General features: G+C 44.1%; 2 protein-coding genes across 4 annotated transcripts in view; both read left to right on the top strand.

Annotated features, from left to right (window-relative positions):
- Positions 1–429: 429 nt before the first annotated feature.
- On the top strand, positions 430–21178 carry psap (prosaposin). Of its 2 annotated transcripts, none has more exons than XM_063191465.1 (14): positions 430–586; positions 7255–7388; positions 8032–8106; positions 8440–8565; positions 10433–10642; positions 11220–11363; positions 11477–11533; positions 14116–14286; positions 14820–14909; positions 16917–17100; positions 17698–17861; positions 18275–18355; positions 19236–19343; positions 19949–21178. In XM_063191465.1, exons 1-14 carry the CDS (start codon positions 556–558, stop codon positions 19982–19984), a joined length of 1611 nt encoding a protein of 536 aa, XP_063047535.1. In that variant the 5' UTR covers positions 430–555; the 3' UTR covers positions 19985–21178. The 2 variants fall into 2 exon arrangements, with proteins under 2 accessions (XP_063047535.1, XP_063047534.1); XM_063191464.1 differs by having other exon boundaries at positions 431–586; positions 14817–14909.
- A 1773-nt stretch (positions 21179–22951) lies between these two features.
- LOC134441883 (DNA (cytosine-5)-methyltransferase 3B-like) overlaps positions 22952–25732 on the top strand; it is a 30681-nt gene continuing 27900 nt past the window's right edge. For both annotated transcript variants that reach the window (XR_010033222.1, XM_063192303.1), the window contains exon 1: positions 22952–23108. Coding sequence is in view for 1 of the 2 variants with exons in the window: in XM_063192303.1 (XP_063048373.1) it covers positions 23103–23108 (6 nt within the window). In the remaining variant the exon portion in view is untranslated. The remainder of the gene's footprint in view (positions 23109–25732) is intronic.

The following is a 25732-nucleotide window of genomic DNA, read 5'->3' as shown; positions in this document are numbered from 1 at the left end:
TCTTGCTTTAAGACAAGTTAAAAGAGGGAATATGTCGCTAAGCTAGTGAAAGTCAATGGATCCGTGTAGCATTGTAGCATGCTACACGGATACATTTACTTTCACTAGCTTAGCGACATGGCCCCTCTTTTAACTTGTCTTGAGGCAAGACAGCGGCTTACATGAAAAGTAAGACACTTTACCACCTTTATAAACCTTGGCCAACGATTTTAACTGTATTAAGCCCCAAAATAGTGGCATACCCCTTTAAGTGTTCATCATCTTTTTCGGCCCACGTCGCTCTTTGAGACTCCACAAGGGAACACCGCGTCCTGAATAGAGACAGAGTACTCTGATTCGACAGAGGGGGGCGACATTGCGACTGAAACGCCACTCGCCCACTCCCAAAACAAGCAATCACATGCCTTGTGGAGTCACCTGACTGTGAGAGACCATAAAGACTATCCGAAAACGTACGCCCTGCACTGCAGTAGGGCTAGTAGCTTCAACCATAACAGACGAAACACGGCAGCGACTCGACACCGTTAACTTTTGAAGAGTTCTTTCGTTGGCACGATGATCCTTCTCGCTCTTTTTATCACGACCGGTAAGTCTCAGGGAGGCCGCACGGTTGAGTTGATAACTGAGGTATTTTCTTGACAGAAAAAGGCTAATTGTTAGACATACCATGGGTGACAAATAGGGCGAATACGTAAGATGTTTACTAAAGCATACCGTGTTTATTTAACGAAGTAGGGTTGGTTGAAACAGTTATCGACAATAAAGTAGTAGGAGTAAAAGTGTGTGAACAAAATATAGCAGTAGTAGGCTAGCCCTACTTTTAAAACTCACCACATCGCTTGTTTTGCTATCCTGCCTTTGTCGCGAAGTTAGCTAGGGCAGTGCTAGCAAGCTAGCCCCATAGCCATTTAGAGTCAGGTAAACGCAGTTACTTGTTTACAAACACGTGTTATTTTGACCATTCACAAATAGTTCGTGCCTTTTTAAAAACCTAGTATGAGTTGTGTCCCTCTGACTAAAGTCAACTACTGAGCATATTGAACATATTTGTCGCAGACAGTTCCTGGTAACAGCAATGTAGTTTCTACCCAGGAAGTTAGAATAAGCAAGCTCAAAATATGTTTTTAGCTCCTAGTGTGTGATGAAAGGGTCGTAATTCATCAGCAGACTAGCTACGGTGTTTTCAGATGACACGGGTTACCAACCACCACCCCATTGTCGTTACTCAATTGTGGTGGTGGGCAGCTCGTACCACCACCTTATCTAACCGGCCGAGTCCAGTGTGATGACACAACAAATTGTTTCAAAGCAGCTGAGCTACTAGCCAGAGAGAGTAGAGAATATCTCTGCTACTAGCTAACGCAGGTAGAGGCTCGAGCTCTATTGCTAATTTCTAAACTTTGGGAGTTAAGATTCGTTTTTTTTAGCTCTCCATTAGCTATTAGTGGACGACAAAGGCAGAGACAGTCTTAGGCAGGGGCGGAGCTATAGGGAGGGCGAGCAGGGCACTTGCCCCTGGGCCCAGGGCCCTCCCGTATTAGTGCTGGGGGCCCTATTGTGAGCTTGGCAAGCTGTATAGGGGGCCCTATCAGTGTCTTGCCCTGGGGCCTTGTGTGCAATTGTTCCGCCACTGGTCTTAGGAATAGAGAATCTTTGACAAAGGGACATTCCATTCATACAAGGGTTAGCAGACAGATTATTGTTCTGCGTGTCCAATGTGGGCATCATGGAATTGGCCAATTAATTGGGTGTTGTTCCCTTATGAGGGAACATTTGATATGGTGGGGGTAAATGGGGCACCTAAGTCACGCCCTCTACTTCCTGGTTCATGGGGCAGGGGGAGTCTAAAAATAATTACTGGGCTTGAAAATTAGTGTTTTTTTGGCACCAATCCAAACCTTGGACCTCCACCTATGCACCACAAATCCAAAAATCACTCAATTTCAAGCCCAGTAATCATTTTTTGACTCCCTCTGCCCCATGAACCAGGAAGTAGAGGGCGTGACTTAGGTGCCCCATAAGGCCCTATGGCGTGGAATTTTCACAAAGCCCCAAAAGATGTCAATGACAAAGCTGCAAATTTGTTTCTAGGTAATTCATCTTCAGGATGGTGGCTGTTGACGGTGTTAGGGAAAGTTCATATTCTATAGGAATTAGTTCAAAGTGCAGTTAAACGCATTTGAAAATTAACTAGTTAATCCATAATTGCTCATAACTAATGGTCATAGTTTCCAAAAATAATTAGTACATAGTTCTTTCTTGTGAGGCAGTAAATGGTGAGCATTCAGCTCAAGTTCATTTAAATTATGAACAAGATCATTGAACTACAGTAGTTCAGGCACAACATTGGCTGTTGGTGGGGATGTAGTTGCCATATTGTGATTGTCATTTGTGACGATATAAAAGTCACTTGCAAATTAGCCCATGAACCGATATTACCGATATGTGATCATAGTCCTTCTCTTGTGATGAGTGTATCTGTTTCACCTTGACTCTGAACAAAGTGACATGACTTGTTTGATTAAACTCTTTCCTTTTAGCTAGAGGCTTGGGTTTCATATTGAATCAGATGTCATCTGCCGACACTTACTCTCACTACCTGTTTTTAGGAGGAAGAAGAGGCACCAGTGTGGTTTAGTTCATGGGAGTAGTGCATGATGTCGGGCTAGTTCCTCAATCTCTCCTAGTTGATCATTAACCCTCATGCTGACCTGCTTCTATATCGGCCCTGTGTTGGATGTTGTTGCTCTGTTTTCTTGTAGTGCTTGGCTGGCGAGCCTGCTTATCATGAGCCATTTCATCACATGTATCTAGGTGCAGTAACGTTTACATGTCAAGAGGACTTTGTTTTTCTTCTTTGTTTTTTGTTTTTTTATTTTTCAAGTTGCCCCCTTCTACTGAAACCTTTGTCCCACTCTAGTGGTGACAGTATTCCCACATATAAAACAACATGGCTTCCTGCCAGTCTTGCTCCACTTTGCCAAAAGTTGTTTATCATTTGCCTGTAGAGTCTAGTCAATAACAAACAGCTAGCCTCTCTCTCTCTCTCTCTCTCTCTCTCTCTCTCTCTCTCTCTCTCTCTCTCTCTCTCTCTCTCTCTCTCTCTCTCTCTCTCCAATCAACCTCTCTCTGTCTCTAGTTCTGGTTTGTTTGTGCCTCTCCAGTTGGGGCTTGTTGGTATGAGTTGGGTGCTGTGTGATTGACTGAGTGAATAAGCACCTCTGACTGCAGTAGTGGTAGAGGGGGCTGGTGTTTAGCATGCCCTGCAGATCCCCAGCTTAGGGCCAGGCCAGCCTTCCTCTCGCTCAGCTCGCTCATCATGTGAGGGTGACTCAGTAGGCCCAGTGCTGCAGTGCTCACTCATTTCCATTCCCATTCAGTTCATTCAAGAGCTTCCATTTTCACACACAGACTACCTCAACAAGACTCTTTACTCACTTACTAGGGGAAATTAGAAATGAACTTACGGTACTAGAGGAAATTAGAAATGTCACCGCACCACACAGCTGCTTAGCTCGCTGATTTCACTTCCCGTATTGTACTACTGCTGCACTTTTAACATTTGCTCACCTTAACTTAAACACATTGAGTCTTTTACTTCCTCATCTTTAAGCTTCAGTGTATGAACATTAAGCTTAATCAGTGTTCGCTGTTCACGCTATCAGTTATGTTACCAGTTTAAGGAAGTACAGCTCCACAGTTTTGAAAAAGATTATTGACTGTTCGTCAGGTGACTGCTGAAGTGCTGATGAGGACTATTGTGACCCACACACACACTAACCCCCACACACACTTGGACGCGCCAGTGCAATATATTGCTTATGCAGCTTTATTGCTCTGTCTTACTCACTTCTGCTCTTTTTTGCTCCAATCAGTCATATGAGTGGTGGACTCATGCTCTTTAGACTGCAGAAACCAGGTCATTACAGGGACCGGTTGAGTCAGCCTCCTTAAAATGGAGGAATACAAAAACAGACTATACAGTTATGACAATGTGTGTCATCTAGTTAAGCTTATATAATACAAAACAGCAAAACTTAAAGGTTAACATGGGTTTGCTTAAGACCCATATCGGCTTACTGTGGTCTTAAAGAAAGTGGACTTGAACATACAGACTATGCTTTTCTTTGTTGCAGAAGCAAAGATGGCAGTGTTCTCTCAAATGTGGTCATGGGTTAGTTTGGGCCAGCATGGATTCATGTGCAGCTCAGGAGAATTACTTTTTATGAAGGATTAGTCGTTTGAAATATTGAAAATATTCAAAATCAACAGCAGCTTGTAACAGTTTGAAATGCACTTTTGAATTCCATCTGGCTACCAACCAAAAACTTAAAACTTAAAAGTTACAGTATGTAATATTTTTAGAAGTTTATTTCCAGAATTCCTCAATCACAAACGTTAGCTTTTCCACAAATACTTACCACCGTCGAAGTGAGTAAGCTTATTCATTATGTCTGGGAACTTTCAAACATGAAAAGAAGGCTCTTCTCCGTGTCCCCAATTTAGAACTTCCAGTGTAGACTTTTTTTTTTTAGCAGAAAAACGTACTGTGCTTTGGTCATACAGTACTAGTAAATATTCATGGAAAGATCAAATTTGCGAATAGGCAGCATAGTTGCATTACATACTCTGGCCATCATCCTACATACCATACCTTGTAACTTATCCCCTTGTGTACAGTGTGCTATCACACTACTCTCACCATACACCTTCCTTCATCAGCCCACGGTCATGTCTGAACTGATAAAGGACATTTGTCTTCTGCCTGACTGTGATCTTTGGTAGGACTTGGCCGTTGTGGTTTTCCTTTGCCCAGCATTCCTGTGGCACTGGTGGCAAGCTTGAGGACATGGTATCAGTATCATTTGCCCAGTGTGCAAGGCAAGAAGTCCTGCGTGATTCCACAGGGTTTAGTACATGTGACGCGTATTGTATCGGGCTGGTTACAAAGTGTTTACCACAGAACATTGGTTAGTCATTGTCTTTGTTAAGAAACGCTGAATAAATAGCACTGACACAATATCTTCTTTTAAGGGGACCTGCAGTAGTCATGATGGTAGGTGTTGAGGTGGCTGCCTTAACTGTAAAGTACTGGGGTAAACCCTGTGGTGTGTGGGCATGATATCAGTTCCCTGGTGTGAAGGCAGCCAGCCTTCTTTTGACATGCACAAGGTGTAGAAGTATTTACACTTGTGGCCTACTGGTATCTAAGTTACTGTTGGGGAAGGTTGCAGGTTTGAATTGCACCTTCACCACTAAGAGGAATGTGTTGTTTCTGTTCACATTCAACCCCCTGCACTTGATCAAGGCAACTACCGTCTTATGCTCCAGGCTGTAACTAATACTTAGCTTATACTTGTTTTACCCAAAGTAACTCACAGTTTTTACTGTGTTATGTTATTGTGCTTTATTTTGGGTTTCTAAAGGCAGGCCATAGGACAGGACTCAGTAGAAAAACACTATCTCTTTGACCGTAGTGAGAAGCCAAACTGTGTAGAGTGGATGGTAATGAAGAACTTAAATGGTGTTAAAGTGATACTGTCCCATTTTTGGAAATAGGCTTATTTTACACCTCGCCTTGAGTTAAATAATAGGGTTTTACCGTTCTCCTGTACTTTCAACTGTTCTCTGGCTATGGCAGTGCAAATCTTACCCCCATGCTAGCAGTTAACATTGAGTCCTATGAGACCAGCTCACGTCTTACTGGTCTCATAGGACTCAATGTTAACTGTTAGCTTGGAGGTAAAATGTGCCCTGCCATAACTAGAAAACTGTTGGAAGTACAGGAGAAAGGCAAGAGCCTATTATTTAACTCAAGGGGAGGTGTAGAATATGCTTACTTCTAAAAATGGGACAGTATCACTTTAAATGATGTTATTGTAGACCAGAGCCGTGTCTGACTTATCTCTCAGCACTGCCTGTGTGTTGCATTTACAGTAGGCTCTTTTTTTGGTCATTATTTTAATTTCCTCATCCTTAAGTTTCATATCCTGCTAAGTCACCCAAAACGAACAGCACTCTCTGCCTGTGTTGGGTTTCTTGCATCTCACTGTGGAAGTGAAAGCAGAACCCGTTGTACTTTAGGTGCTTTCCTAGATCATCACATGCTTTTGCATGGGCTAGTCTTCCTTGGCCTTCCTGGTAGAACTCCATGTCTGAGTGCTCGCTAGGCCCAGTGCTTTTAAAGGTTTGATTTTTGGGGGGTAAATCGGATTGAGAAACTGATCCGACTATAGATTTGGGTTGTTTTGCTTGGCGGTGGCAGAACTTATTGAGAAAGCTGTTGTTCTTAGCCAGAGGCACAGTGTTTACTGCACAGTGTTCCAATGACATCATGTGGTCTAATTATAGGAGGGTTGTACTGTAGGTACCACAGGACAAGGTGTTTACATCTCAGTTAAAGCGCCATTATTCACGATTAGACAGATTCTGGGCTTAGTCTGACCTGTGCAGCACCCACTGAAACGCACAACTAAACCAGGCTATATGCTGCCTGTTTAGACCGATGTTAGTACGGTAGAAAAGTGGAGACCCCTTATTAGCCTTGAAGAAAATAAAGGTGTCCAGCAACGCATACATTTACGTACACATACACACATGCATTGCAAAATGCCATTGCAAGGACACATTGCAAACATATCAGTCATTCACACACGGATATTATTTCTGTAAAGGCCTACTTGTCACTCATTTACACACATTTGCATTGTTGCTGTGAATAATAAAAGCAGAACTTCAATTTGACTTGGATTGACTATTCACAAAGGACACACATTAATGTCTTTTGAGGCTGAATGGTTAACAGTTTAGATGTGCATGCATGGCATTATTTACTTCCCACTTTTAAATGTGCACAACTACTCAGGAACTTAACTAATGATCGGTTACTTCCCACTTTTAAGTGTGCACAATGACTTGAAGTGGGCCTCCCACCACCAATAGAAGGCAATTGTGATGTGCTAGTGGATCGATGGCCCTATGGACTCTAGGCCTCACACATGTCCCATGATCAGGCTCAGGGTGTTTTGGCAGGATAGTGCGGTCTGCACATGATCCCACTGACTTGCCAGCGTAACAACAATGTCACTCATTATTAAGCTTAACTTGCATTTTTTTTTTTACTTCACAGAAGATTGTAGTAACACAAGGCACACATGTTGTTGATGGAGGAGACATTTCATGATGTGAATTTAAAGTAATTGGAAAATGACCCCCCTTTTCTGTCTCTGTCACTATCTCTCTCTCTCTCTCTAGCGGTGGCCACTCCGTTGCTGGGTACAGAGCAATGTGCGCGTGGCCCCCCCTACTGGTGCCAGAATGTAAAGACTGCCTCCATCTGCGGAGCCGTGTCCCACTGCCAGCAGAACGTTTGGAACAAGCCCCAGATGGTACGTCTGCTATATCCTTTCCCCCTTCCCCTGTGCTCATTAATATCAGTTCCTCTTTCCCCTTCCACTCTTGGCTCCAGCAGACCTATGACGTGTACATACCAGTGTGCAGAATGTTACCTGTACTCATTTTGCAATTAATGGTTCCTGTTAGAAAAGGACAAGTTTGACTAACACTGCAGTGGTCAGACGGTCTTATTTGTTAATGACGGGCTATTCTAGCATGCTGGCCTGGCGTGTAAGCTGCTAAGTAGAAGCCAGAGTGTATGATTGTATGAAGAGAAGGGCCACACTTCTTCTTAGTTTTGTCTCTTTTATTCACAATGAGGAACAAGATTGAAAGAGGGGACGGGGAGCTGAATTGAGCACACTTTCTTTGTCTTATTTCCTTTTTTTTTTTTTAATTTATTTTCAATTATTTTTATCAGTGCCCTCTTCCTATGGACGATCACCCCAACTTGCTTAGCATGTTCTGCTGTTAGCTGCTATAATCAGTGGCAATTATGGATATTTGTGTGCTGTTGCTATATTGTGTAATGTACTGGTGCAAGGTGGCCATATTGAAACCTATTCAGTGTTTTGTGACTCGCAATGTACACTTGTCTCCGTATGCTTCATCTCTCCTGTTGCATTGTTGCCATAGAAATCGGTGCCATGTGACCTGTGCAAGGAAGTGCTGATTGTGGTGGACCAGCTGCTGAAGGACAACGCCACTGAGGTAAGCTCAGACACCCCCCCACCCCAAGGATGTGTGTTCTTGGGCCACAACTAAACTCACAAGATGGAATTGGCTAATTCTGTTTGCATTCCAGTGGATTGGTTGATTGGTGAATTGTCTCGCTCTCGCGCTCTCTCTCTCTCTCTCTCTCTCTCTCTCTCTCTCTCTCTCTCTCTCTCTCTCTCTCTCTCTCTCTCTCTCTCTCTCTCTCTCTCTCTCTCTCTCTCTCTCTCTCTCTCTCTCTCTCTCTCTCTCTCTCTCTCTCTCTCGCGCTCTCTCTCTCTCTTGTTTTGTCTCTTTCACGCATCTCTCACTCTCTCACTCTCTCTCTAGGCTGAGATCCTGAGCTACGTGGAGAAGGCCTGCACCCTGATCCCTGATGAGGGCATTGCTGACGAGTGCAAGGAGCTGGTGGACAGCTACTACCCCGTCATCATCGGCATCATCAAGGGAGAGCTGGTGAGTTCTGAAAATGTTTCCTATGTACCTCACCTTGAAAGATTGTCTTCAAAACGGCGCTCTCTAATATGGGATCCCCTCTCAATCAGATGCATGTTTTTCAGTGGTCTTGGTCCATGTCTAGATCAGATTCCCACAACAGAAGCCTTGTTCATGCTGTGCGTGTGCGTCCCCAAGTAATTTTCCTCTGTGTATTAAGGTACATTAAGCAGGCACAACTGGTCTGGGATGTAGTCATATACACACACAGTGAGGCTTTGTAATGGCAGCGTCCGAAGTGTCCGTGGGCAACATTTCAACGACGTGGGTGGGTGGGTGACTGCCAAGGAAGGGAAAGGGCAAGGGAATAGACACGCAGAGTGAAGGCGAGGCAGACTAGCGATAGAGGAGAGGAGGAACTCTCCATGAGAAGAGACATGTCATCCAGAGAGTGTAGGGCTGGTTGGCTAGGTCTATAGACTTGGGGAGCGTTCCAAGAACATGGTTAAGTGATAAACGTGGCTTACTTAACCTACCTGCTAGGGAGGCTGCCTGCGATGAAGTCACTTTTCCTTCATTCAGAGGGGGAGAGCTATGTAGCTATGAGAGCAGGGAGGGAGTAGCTATGGAACGAAGAGCTAGCCCATCACGATTTCAAAGGTCTGTGGCCATTTGGTCTGACCTATTTGAGTGGTCAACCCATTCCCCCCAGAGAGATATGAAGGGTGTGTCTGGCTCGCATTCATGATCAATAGATTCGATAGGATCACCCTTTCCTTCATTCACATGCTGCTAACTGAACAGGGTGCATCATAGCCTTAAACGTGTCCCATTGAGCCATTGGAAATGCTCCAAATTGATTGTCTCCGACCGCATCTCAACAGATTTTGAGATGTTTGAAACAGAGCAGGACTGGCTAGCAAGGGAACAGCAGCAGGGGAATTCACTCGGGCAGACATGCAGAGGGGGAGAGCGGGAGAGACGGGTGCTGCAACAGAGCACGGGGTGGCTTGGTTTTGTCGACCAGTGTTGGGAGGAACAGAACAGAGCCCTCTTTGTGAATGAGTCGCTGTCTGCCATGGCAAGAGCCACATTTAAAGCGATTGGACAATGCCCCCCTCAGTCAGTGGCACTCTAGGATGGCAGAGCACATCACAGGATTTAGACTAGAATCAAGCTTCAGTGATGTCCATTAAGCAAGTCTAATCAGTTATTTACACTTACCTAGTGTAGAAGAAAGATTGTAACTGTTCAAGGCCAAGACTTCTCTATTCCCTCTCAGCAAGGAAAGTGTATTGTACAGTATATACACACTGGCGAATGGGTATTACCTTTTTAATGAAATAAATTTTAACTGTAAGGTAAACATTAAGTAAGTAGGAAATACTGAAACCGGAGTGTCAGTTTCCTCTTCCATTTTTGATGTTAATTACCCACAACGACTGTTGGAGCACCTGTGTTTTAACTTGGATCCTTGCAGTGATATCATTCTCATTTTACCTTAGCCGTAATTTTAACTAGTGATGCACAATATATATCCATCAACATGGATATCAGCTGATATTTTAATTTTTTTTAATATGTTGGTATCGGTCTGACATTAACATCTCTTGTCCTGTTACCGTACTCATTAACACAGAACAGCCGACTGTATATTCTTCAGTCTCTAAAGTGGAGATTGTGAGCCCTTCCGCCCTCATACCATTTTAAAAAAGTGTTTTGAGAATAGGAGAGATTCAAATATTCCGTTTGCATTATTTTCAGTCTGTATAAAATGCTCGCAATAAAAATACAAATATAGCGATATTGTACATCTGCCATCACAGTAATTTGGATATTTTGTCACCGGTGCCTAAAATTTTAACTTTGTGTGTGTGTGTGTGCACAGGATGACCCCAGCGTTGTGTGCGGAGCCATGGGCCTGTGTGTCAGCATGCAGGTGGCGTTGGCCAAGGCCCAGACAGAGCTGCTGTCCAACGAGATCCCCCAGCTGGACCTGGCCCAGAGGGCCGCTCCCTTCATGCTCAACGTGCCCCAGCTGCTCTACCCCCAGAGCCCCAAGAAGGAGACGCCCAAGAAGGAGCAGCTCAAAGAGGAGGTCAGTCCTCATTGTTATTGGTCATAGAATTGTCCAGTAGAGTAAGATGCAGCAAGCCTGTGCTTTTCCTGGATCCATGTGATGTCCGGTGAACGCCCCTTTAGGAGACCTCTGGTTAGAGACCTTTGGAGACTTTAGGCTAAGAATAATTGGACTTCCCTTGGTGCTGTAGATGGCGGTAGTGCCAATCTTATGCAAGCTGTCATCAAATGCCACAGAAAGAGAAGAAGGAGGAGGGGGCAACGCCCCCCTATGAGACTGAACTTGAGCGCACTTCTTTGTATTAGGTGGGCGGGATTCAAATGATCTTTCTGTCAATGTGAGGGCGGAGCCTGGGTACTGTTCAGCGCCAGTGATCACTAGAATGCGCCTGTCTAGTGTCCACATGATGATGACGTTATGAGGGTTGTTGATCGAGCTGCAGGTCTCCCATCACCAACATGGCTAATGCCACTAATGCTGAGGAAAATTGTGCGTGTTACTCGAAACTTAAGAAATGGATTTAATAAGGAAGAATTGAATTGAAGAATCCTCAATGTCTGTCTGTGTGGTCTGCCCTCCTCTCCCTGTCCTGTAGGCTAATGAGGATGTGTGTGCGGACTGCGTGAAGTTCCTGACGGCCGCCCAGGAGGAGGCCAAGGCCAACGCCTCTTTTGTCGACTCCCTCATCGCCCAGCTGGAGAGCCAGTGTGACCAGCTGGGACCCGGCATCGCCGACATGGTGAGTGTAGCGTGTGTATGTAAACCATAGCAGGTAAACGGTGGTGTGCGTGAGTGCGTGCAAGCGTGTGTTTCAAATCGTCTAATACTCTCTTCTCTTTTCTTGTTTTTCAGTGCAAGCAGTATGTGAGCATGTACGCTCCTCTGGTGGTCCAGCAGCTCATGTCTATGGTGAGTCGTAACGCAAGAGCCACTTTCCTCTGCTCACATTCTCCATCCCTTGTAAATATTTCATACTTTTTGTATTTGACCTCAGTATCTGTCTATGGCATACTGGCCTTACTGAATCTGGCTTACCTCTTCGTGTGGTTATAATTTCCCCTTAGTTGGTTACGGTGCATACACACCGCAAGCGCGACGTCCACTTAACGGCCACTGAACATGTCCGGTATCAGTCTGAAACGGTTAGAATACATGTAAACAGATCATGCCTTGCACACAGGAGCACGGTCTAAGTGTGGCGCATGTCCGGCCCAACCGGACATGTCCGCAATGCTCCTTGAAAATGGAACTCGAGTCTATTTCCCTCCATTGAAAATGAATGGCTGCTGCCCGTGGATATCATGTGGACGCTGACTGTGCAGTGTGCAAGGCAGCCCGTGAACGTCTCGGACTTGCGATGCTCCCGGACACGTTAAGTGAACACGAATATTTGTGTGTATGTACCGTTCTAATTTCCCCTTAGTTGGTATAATGATGATTGATTGTCTGCTTATTGAGCTGACAGAAATTATTGATTTTTTCCCCCCTGCGTTTGTAATACTTCCTCATTTTCAAGGCCTTCTGTCATTTGCTTACAATCATTCACATTTTCTAATTGTTTTCTTTTGCCTGTGTTTTTTCCCCTCCTTTTTGTTTTTAATTTGACTCCTGCTCCTATTCCCATTTCCCATCCTCCCCTTCTCTGGCTCTCTGTCCTTGGCTATGGGTAATTGTGCTGGCCCCTAGGAACAGGTAGGTCTTGGCCCTTTCGGCTGTCGTCTGACGTGATTCTTCCCTGTGCTGCCTGACTGTGGGCGCACGTCAAACTAGATTCTCCCATCCTTTCCATTTGCTTGTTGCCTCGTTATATCATTGAGGGATGTATTGGTCAATTTTGTGCAGTTTTAAGATCAAGCTGAAGGGGAAAAGTCCTCCAAAAGCTCTGCTCTGCCTCGGAAACTTTTTCTCCAAGGAGGCGAGGCAACACAGAGGCAAGAGGCTACAAGCAACAGGAAAGGACAGGAACAACTAGTTTGATTTGCACCCTCTGTCTTCTGTCTGTGCTGTCTGCTTTGCCTATGCTCCCAGTCCTTGACTCCCTCCCCTCTAACCTGCTAATTACATGGCCAAACTTTTTATTGAGTAGGATTGATTAGTCGTTTTGTTCTGGAATGGATTAGCAGTCTGTTCTAGAATGGATTAGCTCCATAGATTAATATAGTAGTTTTTTGAACGGATTTACCAATAGGGTCTGGAATGGATTACCCACATGTCTTACAGATTGCTCCGGTCTTCTTGAATGGATTTCCATTTTATTCTAGAATAATTTGCCTGCATGTCCTAACAGACCTGTGATCTCTAGATGTGTGCAGTCTGTGGGTTGGACCATTTTGTGTTGAAGGTGTGAACGTGTAGTGACTTAGTACTACCTTGTCACGACCTCACCATAAGAAGGCATCTGTAGTTATTGGATACCTGCCACTGTAAGGTTTCACTTTCCGACCAGAGACGGGACAAGTCAAGTCACAAGTAATTCTCGAGTCCTACCCGTCACGTCAAATGTGTCTTAACTTATGACTTAGTCCAAATCTAAGGCTCATTTTTCACCAAGTCCTTAACAAGTCCCCATGTATTCTACGCACAATCTTCACAACTACTTTTTGTCATGATTTGGCATGTCAAGTCTCGAGTCAACAGTGTACAAGTCTGAGTCAAGTCACAAGTCATTCCCATCAAATCAAATCTCAAGTCATCAATTTGTGACTCAAGCTAAAGTCCCAAGTCCACATCTCCAATAGTCACTGTTGCTAACAAACTGTCAACTAACCAGACGTGGGTGAAAAGCATGTGAAATGTTTTTGTGTATAATGCCGTGTACAGACCAAGAGCGAACGGAGCGAATGAAGCGACGGAAGTCATTATTTCTCTATGGAGGGCGCGCGACCTGCGCTACCAAAGCGAATTCGCCAGTAGCGAAGCTTCTTGCGCGACCAGAGTGAATTTTGAAGATTAAACTAAATCTAATCGCAGGCGAATTCGCTCTGACGCTGTTCGGCGACAACCAATCGGAACGTTCATATCTCCGAATGTCCCAGGCTGTCAAGCCAGAGCCGTTATGTGATTAGCTGAATCAAACATGTCAATGCTGCGTCTCGAGCGAATACAGTGAATTCAAGGCGAAGCTTCTTCTGCTACCCACGCTGCCAGGCAGCGTAGTTCGCTCTTGGTCTGGACACGGCATAACAGTTGGGGCTAGCACTCCTTTGTACCGCTGGCTTTCAGGTCTGGCTGCATGGAAGCTGATGAGATTGTGTGTGGGATGTGATGGTGATTTAGCATGCGCAGAGAATGGCAACCATGGGAGCATGTCACCATGTGTGGCACTGTGGCAGCCATGCAACGCAGCATGGGCTTCCTTGATGCATATAGCTGACCCCCTCCATGAAGAATTGGACCACTGCCTTTGGCCGGGATAAAAGCTTCACCGTATCTGCATTTGGGCGACAACTATTAAACACTCTTCCTACCCCTCTCTTCTCTCCACCACACAGCAACCCCGTGACATCTGTGCCCGCGCCGGGTTCTGCCAGGCCCAGGTCAAGTCCGTGCCCATGGAGAAGCTGGTGGCTGCCAAGTTGATCAAGTCCATCCCCGCTGTGAAGATGGTGCCCGCTGTGAAGATGGTGCCCGCTAGCAAGGTGGAAGAGCCCAAGACCACCACGGTGAGACATGACATGAGCCATCCATCACCTGCTTTTACCTTACGTCTGAGTGCCATGCAAACCCCATGCTACTGTTCAAAATACAACAGGAAACAGTGTGTGCGTGAGGGAGCATGTGTGTGTGGGTGTGTTTTTTTTAAGCAAAGGATTGCAGATTGCACACCTGGACATCTGTGTTAATCACTGCATGCTTGTGGTTAAACAAAAAGAAATGAATGGGCGTTTGCCTTGACCACAAGTCTGCACTTTGATGCTCCATATAGCATTCAGAGTAGTAAACCCAATATAGTTTGTGTTGCTACCATGTTGTATGTGCATTGTCAAGTTGTTCTTTACAAATCAGCCATAAAGATGTCTGAAATGAATTTTCCTCTTTTTTGTGTGTGAACCTTTTTGATAACCTTGGTTAAACTGTTTGACAAAAATCTTAACTCGTGTACTAGGTGTTTTTACACTTGTTGTTGTGCTGCTTGCTCCAGCAGGTTTGAACTGTTGTTGCACAAAGTACTGAGTGTGTGTTTGTTCTCCAGAAGCTGGTGCGTGCCCGTGACTCCCCCCAGTGTGCCATCTGTGAGTTTGTGATGAAGGAGGTGGAAGACATGCTGTCCGACGAGACCACTGAGGTGAGACTCCACACTCTACAAGTCACGTTTATTCACAAACAAGATTTTGGTGCCTCATTCATGTTCTCTGCAATTCAGAGACTGTTGACCTTATACTTGTGAAAAATAGCCTTTAACGCTTAGTGATGCAATGTCGGGTCAGGATTTTTTTTGTCGTTGGGGTCTTGCAGAAGTAGCAAAGCCCAAGATACCAGAGTACACATACTGTAGTTCTATGCAATTTGAGCAGCAGTTTTTCTCTGCAGTGGACACACTGGGCAGAGAATTCACAACTTTTTAAAAATTGACCGCTTTTTTGAAGCAGTTCCCCATTTCAGCTTCACATCCTTTTTGTTTATTTAGAGGTCTGATCCCAGCACTGTTTGTACAATGTAGCAAATATTGTCAAACGCAAGCCGGGTGTTTTCCTTCCTCTTCTCCCTCTTCAACTTCCCTGTTTTTCTTTTTTCCCAAATGAAAGGATGAGCAACTACAAAGGTGTTGATGAAGAGGAAATGGTCAATGGCACCGTCTCTTCCTGTTATTGAGTGATATATTCATTGTGTTTGTGAGCACAGTGCCCCCTTGTGGTTGCAGTCATGGTGGTAAAATAAAACCTGGAGCAGGTCGGGTGATGGTTTTGAGCACAGACATCATATAGGAAGACTAGATGCGCCATCCGCGTTCCCCTCATGCAAGTCGAACGTCCGCGCATGGCGGCCATGTCAGCGCAGCCTGCTGGCTCAACCAGTTGCAGTGAGTTTTTGGTGATCCATAGTCTTCAGATGGCCATAATTCCCTCAAATTGACGTCGGTTTTCGAAATGCTTGGTTTGTTATACAGTATAAAAAATTCCGAACGTGCGTATTATGTTGATGCTGCATAGTGATTAATATTCACGTTATATTATATTATATTACATTACATTATAATGTACATGGGCCTACAATCATGTATATTATGGTTTAGTAGGCTTATTCAAGTAATTAAATAGATCCCATAAACAAATGCACAAAGTATTCTTTTATATTTTCAGTAAAATAACAATAAAACGCTCCCATGTGTGCTACATTCTGCTTTGGGTTCGACAGCTCCACCCTGTGTTCAAAATGAGTCATGACGCTTAGAATTCAATTGTTGCTACGTAATCTCTCTTCCAGTACCTCATCTGTCGCCTTTAATTTGGTGCAAATGCGATTAATATATCCCTTCCATCAACGTAATGCACAACAACTGTTAAAATATGTATTTGCTCTTGGTCCATCTCTATTTTTGGACAAATAAATACCGGTAAGTGGGAAGCATATTACTCTCCTGTGCGTTTTACCTCAGTCTGCACTAAAGTTTGAAGGAGCCCTACTATTTATATACAGTACACGTGTCAATATTTCAGCGAAATAACAGCATACATATTTCAGCATCTCAACGTTTCAATTCTTCAGTTAACTTCAGGTGTAACGGAGGCTCTGTGGAGAGTTTAGGCTGCGCTAATATGGCCGACCTGTGCGGACGTGCTTGAAATAAGCGATGACGTATCTAGTCTTCCTATATGATGTCTGTGGTTTTGAGTCATTGCCACGAGACGGCTCTCCCTAGCATTGATTTGCTACATGCCACTTAGCCTTGAACAACTGCTTGCCACAGATAAATATGTTGTTTGCTTCCCAGAACACTGCCACAAAAATGAAAACAAAATGTCTGGGACTTTAGTTATGAATCTTCCAAGAAATTGCAACAATTAAAAACTCCCCCTTGCTCTCTGCTGATCCTTCCCTCTCCCAAGATGAAGTTGATTGTCAAAGTTGCAAAATGTGCAGTTTGGGGGGAAATAAGGCGCAACAATAATCTAGCATAACACAACAATCATAACATCGCATAACAAGCCTCTCTCTCTCTCTCTCTCTCTCTCTCTCTCTCTCTCTCTCTCTCTCTCTCTCTCTCTCTCTCTCTCTCTCTCTCTCTCTCTCTCTCTCTCTCTCTCTCTCTCTCTCTCTCTCTCTCTCTCTCTCTCTCTCTCTCTCTCTCTAGGCCGAGGTGATTGCTACAGTTGAGAAAGTGTGCAGCGTGCTGCCTAAGACTCTGTCTGCCCAGTGCAAGGACCTGATTGAGACCTACGGCCAGGCTATCATTGAGCTGCTGGTGCAGGAGGCTGACCCCAAGACTGTGTGCAACGTACTGGGACTGTGCAAGGACGCCTCCCGCCTCTACATCCGTAAGTGCCATTGTTAACCATGAAATCATTGTGGTGCATCAAGTGATTCTTCACATCCGTATGTTGTATTATTGAGGCACCACCATAAAAATCATTACCAGGAAGGGTAAAGCTAGGCTCAAACTACACGACTGTCGGCCTGGAGATAGAATTTTGGCTGCTCAAAGAGTCGCCGATCGCAAATCGTAGAAGTCCCACTGAAGAACACTGTTTGATATGTGCGACTCGAAATAGAACTTCAGGCATTGACTCGGTGTCTACCTTCAGGGATAAGATTGACAGTTGCGATTCTCCTCTAGTAAACGGTGCAACCCGACTTCAAAATCGAATACAAAATCGGGAGTCGTGTAGTTTGAGCCCGGCTTAAGGCTCTGTAGTGGCTCAGAATTGAGTAGAGAAGACTGCAGTGTGCTTGGCCTGTGGAAAAAGGTCTTGTTCACAGGACAAATGCAATATGCATAGCACTGATATAGTTGGTTAAGAAGGGATCAGTAATGCCATTTGCTCTCCCCTTCTCCCTCGTTTGATCCCAGCAGTGTGAAGACCACATTGTGTGAATATAAGGTTAAAGAAAAGCCTTCGTTGTCTCTCCTTTAGCTGCCATGGACCAGGAGCGCTTCGCCAAGGGCGGCTTCTGTGACGTGTGCAAGATGGCCATCCGCTACGTTGATGGAATCCTGGAGCAGAACGCCACCGAGGCCGAGATTGAGGACGCCGTCAGGAAGGCCTGCAACTTCCTCCCTGAAGCCGTACGCACCGAGGTGAGGACCAATCAGGACGACAGAAACAGAGCGGTGGCTCAAATGGACCAATCTCCACAGCTGAACCATTAGGGTGCTGCCTAACCTGGTTGTTTCCACTGCCTGTTGCCCTACATGATTGGTCACAGTAACCCCCATTTTTATATTGCAGTCCAAACCCATTTGGTCCCATTACTAAAATGCAAGTGTACTTTGGCTACAGTTGGACACCTACTGTAAAAGCACTGTATTTTGGCTGCAATTTTAAATGGTTCTGAACGTGTATTTTTGGCTTTGGCCTTTTAAGTAGATGAAGAGTAGAGTAGACTACTGGAAGGGGTTTTGATAGACAAAGTGTAACTGTAGATATATTTGACCTTTAACGTGCATGTGTTTGTGTTTGTGTTTGTGTCTGTCTGTCTCCCTGTGTGCAGTGTGACCAGCTGGTTGAGCAGTATGAGCCTCTCCTGGTGCAGCTGCTGCTACAGATGCTGGACCCCGACTTCGTCTGCATGGTGAGAGAGGGAGGGAGGGTAAACTTATGAATCCCCCCCCTAGTGTGTGGGTATTGTAAACATGGTTCCCTTCCTTCATTAGAAGGCAACCAAATAGACATTAGTAATATATGGATATGTATAGGCCTATGAATTGGACATCTTTAAAAAATAAATACATCGATTGATTTCCAGTGGTTGCCATACTCATTCATGGTCAAAGCTTGAAGTAGGTGAAGGCATGTGATGGATCAAATCTTGAGCTTATTATAACTGGAGGTGTGTCTTTGGTCTACATGTGGTGATTGGGGGGAGGTGTTTTTGGGAGGGTGGTTGTATTGTATGGTTTCAGTGAGTACATCTTAATATGCGACCTTGCCTCCTCCACTTGCCTCCTCCACTCGCTTCTCGTCATGATGACATCACTGACAACAGCATTATATTTCAATATCTTGCAAAAGCTCAATTGTAGAGTCTTTTTCTCGTTTGCAATTGGGATGGTGAATGAAAAACAGTCCCTCAAAAGTTGTTGTGGCTAGGCTGACAGCTGGGAAACTTTATCGTTTTCTCCACGGAGGAGGGGCCAGGAGGCGGGGCGAGGAGACGAGCGCAAGTGGAGGAGGTAAGGTCGCATATTAAGACGCACTCCATGAGACGCACTGCACTCCAACGATAAAGTTTCCCAGCTGTCAGCCTAGCCACAACAATGGCTGTTTTTCATTCACCATAACAAACGAGAAAAAGACTCTACAATTGAGCTTTTGCAAGATATTGAAATATAATGCTGTTGTCAGTGATGTCATCATGACGAGAAGCGAGTGGAGGAGGCAAGGTCGCATATTAAGACGCACTCTATGTGTGTGTGTGGCTGATGTCTGTATATTTCCTGGTGTGTATGTAGAAAGTGGGAGCGTGTCCTGAGGGCCTGAAGAGGCTCCTGGGGGTGGAGCAGTGCAGCTGGGGCCCCGCCTACTGGTGCAAGAACATGGAGACCGCATCACGCTGCAATGTGAGTAACACACACACACACACACGCGCGCGCACACGCGACTATGACTGCCGGCCGGCCCTCCTGTATGCTGCCACACACACCATGTACAGCAATCATACAGACAGTCTCAGGTGGCAGGGTCCGGAACCCAGAGCACTGCAGTGTAAATTGGTTGCCGTGTTGGGGCGAAATTGTTGGAACCGATTGTGCTCCGCAGCACTTTCGGATTCGGTGTGCAGAGGCCCCAACCCAGCAACCTCAGACTGGTTGCTGAGGTTGCTGTGTTGCGGCCTCTGCACACCGTTTCCGACCGAAATTGTTGGAACCGATAGTGCTCCACAGTACGGTTACCTCCGCACACTGGCGCAGATGTGCTATAACACGCATTGGCTAATTTCATCACGGCAGAGCATGGATAAACAATGGGTGGCACAGACAATATGGAGCTGTACCCCAATCAGCAGCCGACATCGGCAACGGTGTGTGGGGCTATGTTGCGGTGCAATTGAGCTTTGGCAGACCAGTGCTCTGCACTTTGTCAGAGCCTGTGTGCGGAGGCCCTTAATGTGATCATTCACTAGTTGCACTATGTCAGTCTAATTGTACGTGTGTTTGTTTTCCAGGCGGTGGCCCACTGCAAGCGTCATGTGTGGAGCTAAACAGGAGCATCATGATGATCATCACTCTCTCACACAAACACACACACAAACATGCAAACACATCTGGGAATTTAAAGGAAATTTTTGTCGTAGCGCTGCTTTCCTGTTTTTTTTAAAAAAAAAGATATGATTCTCTTTTCTGCTTCTTTTTTTGTTCTGAGAAAAAGGAGGGATTACGATTTTGAAATCATGTAACTATATGTTGGCGCTAATGTAAGAACATGGATGTTTTAATGAAGGGATATCTACACCACACAAGTGGGGCGGGGGTGCCTTCGACAGGCACAGGGCACATCTCTAAGACAAGGGGACTTGATTAATTTCTCTCTTTTTGCATATTTTAGGTTGTTTTAATGTGAGCGTGTGTTTTCTTTGTGTGGTTGTGGATGAATGTGTGAGTTCAGGCAGGGACGAAACTATTCACTGTAGTATTGAAATCTACTTGAGCATTGCTATAGTGCTTTTGGCTAATGTAATGGGCCACTGTTGGCCATGTACGCAAATACAGTTTTGTTTTTTGTTTTTTTTCTGTTGGGCTGTCAAACTGTCCCTAAGTCATTGTGCCCCATGTACATGCACACAGATCATAGCCTAGTTTAAGGCCACCGGTCAAGCCTGGCTTGGAGAACAAGGTCCGAGACCTTAACAAGCAGAGATGACCATAACAAGATGGCCGAACCCAATGTCTCAATTTTGGCCCCCAGTTAGTTTGCCTAGTAGCAGAAGTCACTCAAAATGGAAGGACCTGTTAAGCCAGTGATCAGAATTTAGAAATCTTTTTATGCTGCTTTCTTTTTTTGTTTTTGTTTGTTTTACTTTCCCCTAAGCCAATCGATTTTGTCTCCCCTGATTTCTAACTGTGCCAGGCACTGATGAAGACAAGAGAGCTGGTTGAGTTCATGTGGGTTAATGCTTCAAATCGATGATGTTTTTGTTGCATTAAGGGAGGAAGGGGGTTTATTGCACATGTGGGCATTTGGTGTTTTGGTTAAAATGAGTGAATGTACATGTCTGCATCCCTACGTTACTTTAAAATGGACACCTACTGCTCGTGTGTTATCAGTGTGTGTGTTTTTACCATGTTAGACTGGCCTCATTTGGCCACCAATCAGCACCGGCTTCACTATTTTTTTGAGTGTGTCTGATGCGTCTGTAAAGAGATTTTAACTGGATTAAAAAACAACTCCAAATCCATTGCGTCTGTCATGTTTCGCTTAGCTCAGTATGATTTTTTTAATGATGCTTCAATAGCATTGATGGTAATGTATGCATTTATTGTGTACATTTTCAACATTAGAAGGCCTACAGGGATTCTAGAGATGAGGGACAAGAGAGACTAAACTTGTGTTTGTGCTTGAAATGTACAGTGGTGCTCAGAATAATAGCGTGACTTCACAAAGTGAGTAGATGTTGAGATTCTTCAAATAAATTGGGCTTTCATGAGCCAAATGCATCGGGGACACTGCACATTCCGAATAGAATGTACTGAGATTTGAGGGCAAAGTAAGAAAATTGGGAACAAAAAATCAATTTTATAATATTTCACAGAAAGTGAAGAAATGCACATTCACAAAAGTTGCAGTGTTGATCTCTGTCTTTGGAAACAAAAAAAAATGTTCTGTACAAACTAACAAATACTTGGAATTCAACTTTGCTGAACATCCTAGCCTAATATTGTGTTGCATAACTATGGTTTCTAACAACAGTTTCACATCTGTGGTGCATTAAGTTGACCAACGTCCGGCAACGGTCAACAGGTAGTGCAGCCGAAGTCAACTGCATTACATTCCACAATTCCTTTGATTCTTGGTTTTACCTCATGAACAGCATATTTTAGGTCAGCCCACAAGTGTTCTAGGGTATTAAGGTCCAGGAATTGTTCTGGCCACTCCATTAGTTTAATCACGCTGTTTGTCTGGAACCATGACTTGGATTGCTTGCTGGTGTGTTGCCTTGTTGAAACATCCACTTCAAAGGCATTTCCGCTTAAGAATAGGGCACCATGACCTCTTCCAGTATCATCATGTATTAAACTGATCCATGATCCCTGACATGTGGTAATAATCAGACCAACACCATTGTGCAAAAACATCCCCATATCATGATGCTTGCACCATCATGCCTAACCATCTTCACTGTGTACTATAGCTTGAATTCTTTGTTTGCAGGAGGTCTGATAAACTGTCTGTGACTGACCCAAAAAGAACAATCGTAGCCTATCCAATCTTATCTAATGGTGGTGCAATGTGCAAGTATCATGATGTGGATGCTTTTTACACTACATTCGTACTACTGTTGGTCCTATTTAATGCATACCAAGGATCATGGATCAGTTTGAGTACATCAGAAATACTAGAAGAAGTCATGTTGCCCTATACTGAGGAGGAAATGCAATGGATATTTCAACAAGACGACGACTCCAAACAGGGGCGCCTGCAGACTTGACCAGTAGGCCTATTGTACACACACAGGGGAAGGCAAGTCTCCTGACACAGCCAGGGGCACAGACACAGGCTAGCATTCCGATATTGATTTTGGCGTCATTGCTGCGTCTTGCTGACTGTATATGTAATAATAATGTAATAATAGCCTAGTAGAGGCACACAAAAAATCTGAAATCAAAAGTGTTCAGAATTAGTTTATACAGTGCGCATGTGCACATTGAATGCACCAAACTGGCGAAGTGCGCATCCTCCACACACACACTCGCGCAGTCGCGATAGGCTTGTTATTACTGGTATGGGAAAGCAATACAATTCGTAGTGTTCCGAGGTGTATAGCTTAAAATAACTCAACACAACTTGGCCAATGTTTGCCCTCATTGGGTTTTTGTTGCATTTGACTACGGACAATTTCTGTAATTGCTATGAATTGACCTTCACTTTTAAAACGAGTTTACCGCCTGCTGGATAATCAAGCCTCGCCCACATTACGCTACCTTACGAATATTCAGCGCGGGAGCAGAGTTGGTGTGTTTTGAGAAGCTCAAGGGAGTACATTAGAAAAATCACTGGGAGAGCAAACAGGACAGTAAAGGTAGAACAATTTTGGTAATCTTTCTTGTCTGTTGTCCCACAAAAAGTCATTTCTCGGGACAACTCGACTCAGGCAGAGCAGCATGAAGGTGAGACTATTTCAATGGTTTTCTATTACCGTTACGCCCATCACTGTAAATATGAATCTCACACTTGACATGCGTTACCCTTCATGCAGCGCTTTGTTATGTAAGCCTATGTGTTGTGCATGTATAGCTGTGCTAATTGAAATCGGTTAATGCATTATGTAAGTTGTTATCAAAGCCATTTCAAATTGATTTATGGCATAGGCATGTCTTTCTTTACCAGATGGATCGAGGGAACTTTAGGTTCTACTTGAACACATGCCTTGTGCGCCTGAGCTCGTGCCATCTTTGCGTCTCTGTATTAACTAGTGCTAGTGGTGTATATTCTGCCTCTAATAAACTGAAACTCACTACAGAAGTTCTAGCCCAACCGGGCTGTAGATTTATTAAACTCATAACTGGAGCTACACGTCACATACGTGACTTCCCTGGTTCAGTGGTGTGTAACACACAATTCAGTCCGTGTGGACCACAGTTCCCATTTATGTAAGTGGGCCAGGGACCAAACCTTTAGTGGGCTCCTTTCTCCTTTCTTATACAGTCAGTCTGCTTAACTACTAAAGGAGCCTGAAACAAACTGTATGATTCGCAAAAGCAAATGCAATAGAATAAGCCTGGTCTTCTTTACATGGAAGTCTAACTTTGCACGTAAACTTACCACGGCGTAGATAATAACAAGGTTGTAATTACTTTGGTTGTATAAAACCTATGTACGTTATTGCTCATCATGCTGAATTTGAAAATTTAGAGCTGCCCTGCTGGGATTTGAACCCCGGCCTTCTAGGTTCTAAATTGGGGCTCTGACCGCTACACCAAAAGAGCCAGGCTCGTTGGCGGAGTAAGGACTCGCTGCGGGTCGCGGGACAGCCAACCTCAACGGCCACAGCCACATACGATCAGCTGGCGGCGTGATGACGTAGTGTCCTTGAGCACGTACATTTACTGGCTTGGTGAGTTGGCGCCGTAACACAAGCGGGACATTTCAAAACAACTGGATGGCGTTTGCTGCAATTATTCACTCAATCGGCGATTAATCTTCGATTAAATGTATAAATATAACTGCTTAGGTAACATTAGCTGCCCAAGGACTACTATCAGTCGGAGAGCGAACACTTCAACCTCGGACCACCAACTAATAGCTAGCTGTTTCGGATAAGATAGCGTCAAGCTAAGAAGTTATCCTTGGTAAGTTTTTCAACATCATCTACTTCTGTTTCAGATCTTGTGTTTTATTTAATTTGTAATATATTGTACAGTACCGAATTACGGCAGATAAACTGTTGGCAAAACGTTAACATAAGGGTGTTGACGTTTTGTCTGTTTGATCGGAAGGATAGCGAGAGCTAACCAGGCTTCCTAGGTGTTTTAATAATCGTTTTAAGCTTTAAAGTTATGACATCCGTTTCAAAATGACACTCGGTGTAGCAAACGGCTCAAGGGGTACCAGTACCGGTATTTCATATTTCGTGATTATGAGATTTATTAATCACGGAGGACCAGGCTTGCTACTCCTTTGGAATAATATTGGGATTGTGAAATCCCTTTCAAATGGCACTCGGATTGCTTGCTCTACCACAGTGATCACGAATTTGTTTTTTTGTTTTTACTTCTAACAAAATTACATACTGGGTTCAGTGACCTTGCTGTGTTGCGTTTCCTGTGCTGTGTTTTTCAGTTTGAACTGAACTATCTTTTGTGTCTGGCATGTGTCTCTACTAACATTAACATGGCTTTTTGTTTCTGGTAGGCATAGAGAGGCAGGTTTCAGAAAGAGGGCTGATTTCACCACTAACATTGATGGGGTGGCTCCCACCATCTTGTGGTGAACACAGCAACTTTGGCAAATGGTGAGAATCTAAAATGTGTTTTGTTCTGCATTGTTTGTAGATATTAGCTATTCAACACATTACAAACTGGACCAACAAATGTCATACCCTACAGTCCTTGCTAAAAGTTGTGTTGCCTATCCATTTTGTTATATAAATAACAAATAACATATAATAAAAAGCTACAGCCCTCCCAAAATAAGGTTTTATGTACAAAATAAATGTTTTTTTTTTCTACCATGTGAGTAAGCTTACATGTTCAAACATGTTCAGTACATGTTCAAACATTAATGGCTGTTTTTTGTTTTTTTTCTGAGTGAACAAGAAATTTAAGCTGTTAAATATGTTGTTAAAAGGTCACTAATCATTGTGTCAAAGTGACATCAGCGTGTACTCACTTTCGTGATATACTGTAGTGTGTGAGAAGGGGCGAAACATTTATTTTTGCTACCATGCTTGGCTATTGAGAGGATACACTTTTTTTTTTAAACTCACTTGTTTACTACCACACATGCTTGACACCATCTAAAGCAAATGTGTTTATCTTAAGAGAGATGAACAGACCAAGGATATGGATACAGGCTGTATGCAGGGTTTTAAAAAGTATTAAAAGGTGATTAATTAAAGTCAAAATTTAATGGCCTTAAAAGTGGTACATTTGCTCAAAAGGTATTATATTTTTGAAAAACAAGGTATTATTTTTTGTCGCTGTACCATTTTGACAGAAAAAATGATCAATTCTGTATCTGAGGGCAGTATGAGGGCAGTCATGGGTACACCGTTAGGGCATCAGGTTGCCAA

The sequence above is a fragment of the Engraulis encrasicolus genome, chromosome 24 (genome assembly GCF_034702125.1).
Source record: "Engraulis encrasicolus isolate BLACKSEA-1 chromosome 24, IST_EnEncr_1.0, whole genome shotgun sequence".
Taxonomy (NCBI): domain Eukaryota; kingdom Metazoa; phylum Chordata; class Actinopteri; order Clupeiformes; family Engraulidae; genus Engraulis; species Engraulis encrasicolus.
The sequence above is the reverse complement of the archived record's forward strand: the minus strand, read 5'-3'. Positions and strand labels throughout refer to the sequence as shown.